Genomic DNA, 12,213 nt, shown 5'->3' on the forward strand with positions numbered 1-12,213 from the left:
TTTCTCCGACTCCCCCGCTTCAAATATTCTTTCTGGCACCGGTGTCCCCCCCAAATCCTCCTCGGTGAAGACCGAAGCAAAGAATTCATTTAATTTCTCCGCTACGGCTTTGTCCTCCTTGATCGCCCCTTTAACACCATTTTCGTCCAGCGGCCCAACCGACTCTTTGGCCGGTTTCCTGCTTTTAATGTATCTAAAAAAATTTTTACTATGTATTTTTGCTTCCAACGCTAATTTCTTCTCAAAGTCCTTTTTTGCCCTCCTATCTCCGCTTTGCATTTGGCTTGGCATTCCTTATGATCTATCCTGTTACTTTCAGTTGGTTCTCTTCTCCACTTTCTGAAGGATTGTTTTTTGGCTCTAATGATTTCCTTTATCTTACTGTTTAGCCACGCCGGCTGACGTTTAGTCTTTTTCCCTTTTTTCTAATACGTGGAATATATTTGTCCTGAACCTCCAGGATGGTGTTTTTAAACAGCATCCACGCCTGATGCAAGTTTTTTACTCTGCGAGCTGCTCCTTTCAGTCTTTTTTCACCATTTTTCTCATTTTGTCGTAATCACCTTTTCTATAGTTAAACGCTAGCGTACTTGATTTCCTAGTTTCACTTCCTTCAATGCCAATATCAAAACCGATCATATTATGATCACTGTTATCAAGCGGCCCTCGTATCGTTACCCCCCTGCACTAGATCATGAGCACCACTAAGGACTAAGTCTAGTATTTTTCCTTCTCTTGTCGGCTCCTGAACTAGCTGTTCCATGAAGCTGTCCTTGATTTCATCAAGAAATCTTATGTCCCTTGCGTGTACAGATGTTACATTAACCCAGTCTATATTGCGGGTAATTGAAATCCCCATTATTATTGTGTGCCCAGTTTGTTTGCGTCCCTGATTTCCTTAACATTTCCGCATCCGTCTGTTCGTCCTGGCCAGGCGGACGGTAGTACACTCCTATCACTATCCTTTTCCCCTTTGCACATGGATTTCAATCCACAGTGATTCCAAGGAGTGTTTTGTTTCCTGCAGAATTTTCAATCTATTTGATTCAAGGCTCTCGTTAATATACAATGCTACCCCTCCACCAATCCGATTCACCCTATCACTACGATATAATTTGTACCCCGGTATGACAGTGTCCCACTGGTTATCCTCCTTCCACCAGGTCTCAGAGATGCCTATTATATCTAATTTTTCATTTAGTGCAATATATTCCAACTCCCCCATCTTATTTCTTAGGCTCCTGGCATTCGCATATAGACATTTCAAACTATGTTTGTTGTTCCTAAGTACATCATGCTTGGTACTTGACAGTATTAATGGCAATCTTTTGTCTGATTTTTATTGTTATTTAAAGATACCCGATCTACTACAATCTCTTTTGCAACCTCACTATCAGGATACTCTATCTTCCCTGTTATGGTGATATCTTTGAAAGATACCTTATCCCGAACCATGCTCTTTTGAGCGACTGTCGGCCTTCCCCCCATTTCTAGTTTAAAAGCTGCTCTATCTCCTTCTTAAACGCCGATGCCAGCAGCCTGGTCCCACTCTGGTTAAGATGGAGCCCATCCTTTCGGAATAGGCTCCCCCTTCCCCAGAATGTTGCCCAGTTCCTAACAAATCTAAAGCCCTCCTCCCTGCACCATCGTCTCATCCACGCATTGAGACTCTGGAGCTCTGCCTGTCTCTTGGGCCCTGCGCGTGGCACAGGTAGCATTTCAGAAAATGCTACCCTGGAGGATCTGGATTTCAGCTTTCTACCTAAGAGCCTAAATTTTGCTTCCAGAACCTCTCTCCCACATTTTCCTATGTCATTAGTACCCACATGTACCAAGACAGCCGTCTCCTCCCCAGCACTATATAAAATCCTCTCCTCCACATACCTCTACAGTTGGAGGCATGACAGGAGCAACGCCTCCTCCCCTCCTGCTTCTGGGCCCACCTCAAAGTGGCGGCGCCCAGCTGCTGCCCGGTGCATCCTTGTATGGTGATTAGCCCCTCCCAGTGCATCCTAGAATACACCAGGCAGGGGCTGGGTGCCATTTTAAGAAGGTGGGTCCAAAGGAAGGAGGAAAGAGTCATTGTACAGGTACGTGGATCAGAGGGGGTCACTAGACCACCATGGCAATTTTTGGTAGTGAGGGGGGCTCAAGAGAGGGGTTCACTGGATCACCAGGGATTTTCTGGAAGGGGAGGTGGTTCGCTAGACCACCATGAAGATTTTGGAGTTGTGCAGTGGAGGGGGGGTGGGCTTGAGAGGCTATCTGCTGGACTCCGGTGGACCCTTCTCAAGCCCCTCCCCCCCACAATTCAAAACATTTTGTGGTGGTCTAGTGTCAAATGCATTTGACAGTTTCAAGATGCAAACAGCAACCAATGCACAACGGGGGATCCATCCATCTCATTTGCATGCCATCCCCCTTTGTGCATCGGTCGCTGTTTGCGACTCAGTAAGCTCTCCTGCAGCAGCAGCATTTAAGAACATAAGAATAGCCATACTGGGTCAGACCAATGTCCATCTAGTCCAGCATCCTGCTTCCAACAGTGGCCAATCCAGGTCACAAGTACCTGGAAGAAACCCAATTAGTAGCAACATTCCTTGCTACCAATCCCAGGGCAAGCAGTGACTTCCCCATGTCTGTCGCAAGAACTTGTCCAAACCTTTTTAAACCCAGATACGCTAACTGCTGTTACCCTATACTCCAGCAGTGAGTTCCAGAACATAACTATTCGTTGAGTGAAAAAATATTTCCTCTTATTTGTTTAACGACTGCTTTTGTACATCTGGCCCTAGGTCTCTTCCTTCTAATCCCAGCTTCTGCACCCTTGCAACTTATCAACCTCAGCCTCTAAGAAGACAAAAGATCAACTGGTTTCTACCAGATATTCATTTTCTTAAATCTTTGAAATTGCAAAGATCAGCCTCAATTTCAGTAATGCAAACTCAAACTGTAAATAAAATGCAGAGCGTTAGATTGTATGAGCAGAGTTGGAGTTCCTGGATCTCTGAGCCTGAGTGCATGTGATGTAAGATGGTCATCTCATCTTACAATAGATTCACAACTTGGATCTTTCCTATGGTGTTTGAACGCAGTACGAGTACTGGCTTGATTTCCAGGAATAGCCAGAGATGTATTTGTCATCAAGGGCTCAGATGTCTGTAAAACATTCACAGGTAATAATTCAGCACACAGCTCAGGTCCAGGTGACACTAAGTTAAGTGATTAAAGGAGCAAGCTCAGCAAAATACTGAATTTTACCACAGCTTAATTTGGCACTGGTCAGTAATTTGTGATAACTCTGGTTAACAACTCTCAAGATAAATGAATAATGCAACTTCCAAACTTACAGGCAAAAACATGTAAAAAAGGCTGGGAGCTAAGTACCATGCAGATACTCCCCCCACCCCCAAAGGACACCCTCACAGCTTCCCCCCCCCCCCCCCCCCCATCAACCAAATATCTATGGTTTGATTTCCTGACCTGGCCACAGAGAACTCCTCCCCCTTCTAACCAGTTAAAAAGACATGTGCTATGGAAGTTTGCTCATAGTTGTAGCCAGGCAGAGAAGGAGCAATTTTGAAACAGGCCTATTTACTGGGATAATTTGCTACTAATCCTGATAAATGGCTTTAAAAAGTGTCCCTTAAATTCCACTTGCTGTACCATCTCGGGTGTATAGTAAGAGTCCCTATATGGGTAGCCAGTGACTGCTATCCATATCTGTCCTAGTGCCCATTCCAGCAAAAAAAAAATCCAACAAATCTTCCCTTCCCCTTTCCTGATGTAAAACAGGAACTCAATATTTTAATGCTAATGGTTCTGTATATCTCAATGACTTCCATCTGTATCTGTCCTACCAATGATGATGGAAGTGGGGGAGGACTGCTGATTGCTGGGGTGTTGCCACGATTTGGGTTTCTGCCAGGTACTTGCGACCTGGCTTGGCCACTGTTTAGAAAACAGGATACTGGGCTAGATGGACAATTGGTCTGACCCAATATGTTCTTATGACACTGAACCTTGCCAACACAGATATCTTTCCAGTTCTAGATTCAGAGACTAAAGACTGTCCAGGAGATATTTACTTTTCATGCTATCTGAGCACAAATCAGAGCCCATGGAAAAGTGTGTGGTTTCAAAATTTGTCCTCAGGGACACCCCCCCAAAAAAAAAACAATTAAGCTTTCGGGATAGCCATAGTTTTTATTTATTTATTTATATTTGGCTCCTGCCACTTTTCAGTAGTAGCTGAAGGTGAGTTACTTTCAGGTAGTGTAGTTATTTTCCTGTCCTTAGAAGGTTTACAATCTAAGTTGGTACTGAAGGCAATGGAGGGTTATCTGACTTCCCCAAGGTGGCATTTGATCTGGGCTTCCCTGGTTTTCAGCCCATTGCTCTAGCCCAGTGGTTCCCAAACCTGGTCCTGGGAGACACCCCAGCCAGTCGGGTTTTCAGGATACCCACAATGAATATTCATGAGAGATTTGCATGCACTGCCTCCACTACATGCAAATCTACCTCATGAATATTCATTGTGGGTATCCTGAAAACCCAATTGGCTGGGGTGTCTCCAGGACCAGGTTTGGGAACCACTGCTCTAGCCATTAGGCTACTCCACTCCAATGAAGATGCATGAGACATCCAAATGAATCTCATGAAAACTTGATTGGCTTGGGGGGGGGTCCCTGAAGACAGGTCTGGAAACCAGGATGAGGACAGTTTGGCTTATACTAGCAGCAGACCTCCAGAAGATCTTCATCTCCCAGTTATAATCATAGCCCATATAGGAGTGAATTAATAGAAAACTTTCAAGCAGCTCAGGGGACAAAGGCCTATAAGGAAGCAGCGTGAGAGACTAGAAGTTGTGACTCTGCTTGCTGGGCGTTTTGGGTGGTGGTGATGGGGAGGTGCTGGTACTTCTCTCAAGGTATATTCAGACAGATGTCGGTGCCAGCTTCCTTACAATTAGGGACAGATGAAGGACACCAGGGCTCCATTAACTGCAAGATTTTACTAATGTGGAAGTCACCTGAATCAAACAACCTACACTAGAGGCTCTTGCAGGGAGACAATGAAGATGTATTTCTGCGCTGGGATACGGGGGACAGAAAGAAGATCACAACAAAGAAACAAAAGCGATTTCGCTCAGACGCATCAGTTTGAGACACTTTTGTTTCTTTTTGATAGTATCCAAAGCTATTTTGTTTATAGTTTTAGAGAGTTGATTTCCATTTGACCCCTGACACAGGCACATGAGCGCTAAAACACGGCCCGTATCAGGTCTTATGAATAAAGGACTCTTGATTATTCCAATCCTGAAGGCCCTTTTTTGCTTTAGTTTCTTTGTTGTGCTTGTCTACAATTCTGGATCCTCTCTTTTTACTATTTGGAACAGAAAGAAGAGGGCATGTGATTTTCAAGGACTTACCCCCGCAGAGTGGAGGAGTGGCCTAGTGGTTAGGGTGGTGGACTTTGGTCCTGAGGAACTGAGTTCAATTCCCGGCACAGGCAGCTCCTTGTGACTCTGGACAAGTCACTTAACCCTCCATTGCCTGCCGCATTGAGCCTACCATGAGTGGGAAAGCGCGGGGTACAAATGTAACAAAAATAAAATAAATAAAAATTCTATAACGTTCGGTGCCCAAATTTCCAACTTGCATGCAAATGTGGACATGCAGGTTCTAGAATAGAGCCAGTTGCACAATTAACTTAATTAATGGCCTTAAGTGGCCTTAACTGATGCTAATTGCCACTAATTTGTAGTTATGAGCAGAACTAAACTTAGGCGCTATTCAATAAACTTAACACCTAAATGCTGTAGCATGCAACGGCAAAGGGGTCCGGGTCAGGGATGGGTCCTGCAACTGCATGTATACGTTTTAGAATGCTGTCACTTACATGTACAACTGCCAACCGTAGGTGCCGCCATTTACACCAGCCTTTGACACGGTATATGTGCTCAGGCCTAAAGTTAGGCGTGCATATGCCGACTTGCGCTCTATTCTAGAACGGCAATTCCATGCACAATTGTCATTACAAAATCAATGCTTAGTCCCCATATTTTTTGCGCCTGATTTTTGGGGGCCACTTCTTGAATCTACCCCTACATTTGTACTTATGAGCTGGGTCCCAGACAAGACAGAAGCTTAGCTGGGGATTCCGGTTGTATGTTTCCTCGGGTTCAGCGCTCCAAGAAAGCACCCTGAGATATATGACGAATGAATGAGTTGTAAGTGACTTACCACTGCATCCAGGAAGCTGATGCAACACTCGAGGTCTGGCCGTGTCCCGCAGAACTGCCGGAAGAGCAGTCTGCCAATGGGCTGCTTGTCACAAAGACTGGCGTAATCCCTCTCTAAACAGAAGAAAGTACAGTGAGATGTTTCGTCATTCATAATAGATGTCCCCTACCCCAAGACCCCCAGTCTCCAGTAAATGAACAGGTTTCTTTGCTGACGACGACAAATTTCTCTGCCACACAATCTAACAATAACAGAGTCCTATATTCAACATCACACTGCCAGAAGCAGACATGGGGCTGCACTGAAAATGGATGGTGTTGGGGCAGCAGAGAATTTTTTTTTTAAACCGCCCCTGCATAAAGTTTAAGCCTTTTCAGCTTTTACTTTGAGGTTTATCAAGCAACACCAGTTATGCTAAACTGAGGCCAGAGGATGGCCGAAACTGAAATTGCTACAGAAATGGTCTCAACACTTTTGGCTGAAACCAAAACTGTTGCCAAAACTTATCACCTGAAACCGAAACCTAAAGTTTAGTTGTGTGAATAACCAGTGAGGCCCAATGGGGATTGTTGGAGCTTGCAGTAGGCAGCTCTCTACTAAACCCACAGGAGATTATTACCCTCCAGTCCCAGGAACTGCAAGCATGGGCTGACAACTGGGAGAGTTGTTTTAGCAAGGACTTCTCAACAAATGTGGCACATTTAGACTCCCAAATCAATGCAGATATAGATAAATATCTTCTGAGATGGGAAATTTGTGAGAATGTGCCAAAAAAAGAAAAAAAAAACCCAAAACATTACCACGAGCTTTTTATACTTACCCGAACTGTGCACAAGTAACAAGAGAAGAAGCATTCAGATGTTTTCCATTTTGTATTTAGTTATAAAACTGATTAAGGACAAGCATGATAAAAATTCTTACTAAAATAGGGTAAAGGAGTCCAGACACTGTCTACACTGCAGACATTATACCAGCCTGATGCACAATCCAGAATAAAAAAAGCACATTGATGATACTGATTACGAGGACTATGTGCTCTGGAAAATTACAGTGAAGAGAAATACATTTCTCAAATTATTTCCTAATACATAAACTCCATTTCATTGTACTATTTCCCTATTAACACTATAAGCCAACTAGAACTTGTGCTTGAAAATCACTGCAAGTTCCTTTCTCAAAGAATCTAGCTTCTGCACGCCACAAGTTTGATTAAAATGCTGCATCACTGTACCCAACAGAGCCTGGAAATTCTTTAGAATCACCCAAATAGTATCCAAGGCAGACTATGTATATATAATAATTTCAATAATAAGACCATGTTTTACCTCCAAGCAAAACAGCCTCTGCACACATGGACCTCAGCTAAAGAAAACTGAGAAAACTAAGAAAATTAAAAACCGCAGTGCTTTTACAATGGCTGACTTTGCACCACATCTGGAGTGACAGCTGACGTCATATCTCCACAGACAGGCTAATTCCTAAAGAGCTCATCATCCCAAATTTACAGACTTAAATTCCTGCTAAACCATTGTATCAAAAGCATTTATTTGGAGCACTCTATTTGCCATATAAACTACTACGCAAGATCATAACTGCATTACAGCAGAATGATTGATATATGTCTCAAATTTGATTCTTTCACCCCATTATTTGTGAAGCTGCATTGGCTCTCTCTAGAAGCCAGAAAACAATTTAAGCTTTGCACCACTATTTTCAAGATTATGAATGGTGATGTTCCGCCTTACCTATATGAGTGGATAACTTGCCTTTATAATGCCCCTGTTCAAAGGAATTTCAACCAAATGTTACATTTTCCATTAGTGAAGCAGATGAAATCAAATAGGATGTTCAATTTTTCACTTAAACACCAAGCAGCCTCAATCTGGAATGATTTGTTCACTGATAAATTATCTGGTATTTAGAAAGACGCTAAAAACCTACTTATTTTACAAATTAGTATTACTTAAAAGTTAGATTATATTGGATATCAAATTTATAATTCCTGGAATGTTGGTTTATCCAGTCTCTTGAATCTGTGTAATCCGCATAGAACTGTTAAAGTATTTGCTGAACAGAAGTTCTGTGTACCCCCCACCCAAAAAAAGAATGCAGTGAGTTGCCCCCCTCCCTCCAGAATACCTAACAATCCCTGGTGGTGTAATCAGGGCAGGAGTGATCCCTGGTCATTCTTGCCCATGTCAGCTCTATTCTCAAAATGGCTACCATGACCTTTTTTGGTAGTCTTAGAAGACTGCCACTAGAGGTCACAGCAGCCATTTTGAGAGCAGATCCAGCATGAGCAATTGGGGATCACTCTAGCCCTGACTACACCCCTAAACCACCAGGGATTATAAGATAGGCTGCGGAAGGAGGGCGCAGTTACAGATGGGCAGGGGAGTGAGAGGCAACACCTGTTCAGAGGGTCGGGGGAGGGAGAAAGACAAACAGGGCAAAGCACAAATTTTTAGCTTCCACCGAAAACACATGGTCAGTTTCGGCCAAAACCCATGGCCATAGCTTTTCGGCCAAGAAGAATCACATCTGTATCAAAAAGCCCACACAACAGCTGCTCAAGATCACAACTGAACTACTACACACAGACAACTATCTACCAATACCGACTGGCTAAACGAACGCCAGATCAGTGATCAACAAGACCGCTATTTTAAAAGACTGGATGGAAGAAGACAAGCTTGGTCTACGGAAACATGGCTCCACTTCAAACAAGACAGCTGGCCTTGCTGAGTTTAAAGGGGGTCTGGACAGATTCCTGAAGGAAAAGTCCATTGATCGTTATTAAATTCTGGGTTTTTGCCAGGTTCTTGGGGCCTGGATTGGCCGCTGTTGGAGACAGAGTGCTGGGCTTGATGGACCTTTGGTCTGTTCCCAGCGTGGCAGTGCTTATGTACTTATGTACCCACTTATAAATGATCTATGCCCCCCAGGTTACAAAATTGTTTACTGGACCAGAGAAAAGAAAAGAGGAGGCAGCGTTGTCATACTATACAAATGTTACTTCAAAATAGAAAATAGTATCAGAACTAATATCCCCACACCTAGAAATATGTGCCCATTAAAATAAGGGACGAGAACTTACTAGATCAACTCTTGCACTACAGACCACCTGGCAAATGGATTGAGGCACATATAGAACTCATGGACTTCATATATAACATGTGTGTCAACCAAAATGATATAGTCTTATTAGGAGGTGTCAAATCTCCACCTAGATGACCTGGACAATGAAAACACCAAAAGCTTCCTGGAATTCCTCCACCTATGGGACTTAATATGCCCAAAGGCTAACACCACACATACTACGGGTCATAACCTTAACCTACTAGCACTTAGATTTTCAGCAAACCATAATTTCAAATTGGAAGATCATTCTTGGACTGAAACCCCTTGTTCCGACCACCCCAAATTAAACCTAATGCTATACTGGAAAGAATCCTCTAAATCCAGACCACCAAGATATCCTACAAGTCACGTGGAGTAAGTTCTGGGACAGAATATATGACCACCAATGGTTCCCCTTCAACAACCCCACTGTGATCCTCCATAATGGGAGGAAAGAAGCAGAATGGTCTTAGAAGATTTGCTTACTTTATTTTCTGTCTATTAGATTGTAAGCTCTTTGAGCAGGGACTGTCTTTCTTCTATGTTTGTGCAGCGCTGCGTACGCCTTGTAGCGCTATAGAAATGCTAAATAGTAGTAGTAGTAGAAGAGATTGCTCCAGTGAAAGTAAGAAAAGGCAATAGACAGAAAAGCTCCCAATGGTTCTCCGACGAACTTAAAGAACTAAAAAGACTCTGCAGAAGACAAGACAGACAATGGTCCAAAGACAAAACCACAACACACAAGGAAGCATGGAAGAAAGCGATAAACTACAAAATTAGGCTGAGACACACAAAAATAAAACACTACAAAGATCAAGCCGGCCCCAGCTATCAAAACACAAAAAACCTCTATTGACTAATCCACTCTATGTTATCCACCCGCACACACATCACCCAACGAATACACCCCCTCAGCTGACACCTTGGCGAAATACATTGAAAACAAGATCACCGAACTAAGAAAGGCCCTCTTGAATGGAGTCTACGACCTGAATACATTTATCAATGAACTAGAAAGCTCACACAATAACAACTGCTGACAAAACTTGGTTATTCTTTGACCCACCAACCATGGAAACAATAAAGCAACTAGTACAGAGACTCTCCAAAGCACCATGCTTACTTGATAGCTGCCCTAGCTACCTAATACACTCAGTCCCTGCACACTTTGTAGAACAACTAAGATCTTACCTGCCCGCTATATTGTCCAAAGGTCTATTCCCACACAACTACTGTCTCTAGCCATGCCCTGTAGTGTCATAGGATATGTAGCCCCTCCTGGTGGCCATATTTGGCCAGGAGTTCCCTTCTGCAACTTCCCTCTTCTTAGAGGGGCTGGTTATCAGTCTTTCTATTAGGGTGGCTTTATTTGTTACAGTTCAGCTGGCAGAACAGTGGTTGTGGCCAGCTCTCTAGCTCCTTACCACACAGCATCTTCAAATGTTAGAACAATAGAAAGCAAAGCGAATCCTTGGAATTATTAGGAAAGGAATGGATAACAAAAATAAGAATGTTATAATGCCCTTGTACTGCTCCATGGTTCGACTGCACCTTGAATAATGTGTGCAATTCTGGTCAAAAAAGATATAGTGGAATTAGAAAAGGTTCAGAGAAGGGCAACAAAAATGACAACGGTGATGGGACTTCCCTATGAGGAAAGGCTAACAAAGCTAGGGCTCTTCAGCTTGGAGAAGAGACAGCTGAGGGGAGATATGACAGAGGTCTATAATATACTGACTGAAGTGGAACGGGTAGATGTGAATCGCTTGTTTACTCTTTCCAAAAACACCAGGACTGGGGGGGGGGGGGGGGGCACGCAATGAACTACTACTACTAGTTCTCATTTCTATAGCGCTTCCAGACATACACAGCACTGTAAACTAAACATGTAAGAGGCAGTCCCTGTCCGACAGAGCTTACAATCTAATCAAGACAATCAAAACAAATAAGGGAATTACTTAAGGTGAGAATGATAAATCAGACATGGGTATTGAACAAATGAATAGGAGTTAGGAGTTAAAAGCAGCCTCAAAAAGGTGGGCTTTTAGCCTAGATTTGAAGATGGCCAGCGATGGAGCCTGATGTACTGACTCAGGAAATCTATTCCAGGAGTATGGTGCAGCAAGATAAAATGAACGGAGTCTGGAGTAGGAAAAGCAGCCTCAAAAAGGTGGGCTTTTAGCCTAGATTTGAAGATGACCAGCAATGGAGCTTGACATACTGACTCAGGAAGTCTATTCCAGGCATATGGTGCAACAGGATAAAATGAACAGAGTCTGGAGTTGGCAGTGCAGGAGAAGGGTATAGATAAGAGAGGTTTACTTAATGAATGGAGTTCCTTGGGAGGAGTATAGGGAGAGAAAAGAGTGGAGAGGTACTGAGGAGCTGCAGAGTGAAGGCACTTGTAAGTCAATAAGAGGAATTTGAACTGTATGCAGAAACGGTTAGGCAGCCAATGAAGTGACTTGAGGAGAGGGCTAATATAAACATAGTAACACTAACGGAATATAAGTCGTGTAGCAGAATTTTGAACAGATTGAAGATGGGAGACCTGTGAGAAGCACGTTGTAGTAGTCTAAGCGTGAGGTGATGACAGTGTGGATAAGGGTGGTAAGTGTGCTCAGAAACGAATGAATGAAGCTACGAAGTAGTACATTTTTTTTTAAATGGTGAAATATTTCTTCACTCAATGTGTAATTAAACTCTGGAATTTATTACCAGAGAATGAGGTAAAAGCAGTTAGCTTAGCCGGGTTTAAAAAAGGTTTGGATAATTTCCCAAAAAGAAAAGTCCATAATGGACTTGGGAAAATCCACTGATTATTTCTAGGATAAGAAGCATAAAATCC

At 43.1% G+C, this 12,213-nt stretch overlaps 1 protein-coding gene across 1 annotated transcript in view; it reads right to left on the bottom strand.

The window, feature by feature from the left end:
* GRK5 (G protein-coupled receptor kinase 5) overlaps positions 1–12,213 on the bottom strand; it is a 285,412-nt gene that overhangs the window by 171,373 nt on the left and 101,826 nt on the right. Inside the window, 1 exon segment of the mRNA XM_030202621.1 lies at positions 6,246–6,358. Within this exon segment, the coding sequence (XP_030058481.1) occupies positions 6,246–6,358 (113 nt within the window).

This window comes from Microcaecilia unicolor, chromosome 5 (genome assembly GCF_901765095.1).
Source record: "Microcaecilia unicolor chromosome 5, aMicUni1.1, whole genome shotgun sequence".
Lineage (NCBI taxonomy): Eukaryota > Metazoa > Chordata > Amphibia > Gymnophiona > Siphonopidae > Microcaecilia > Microcaecilia unicolor.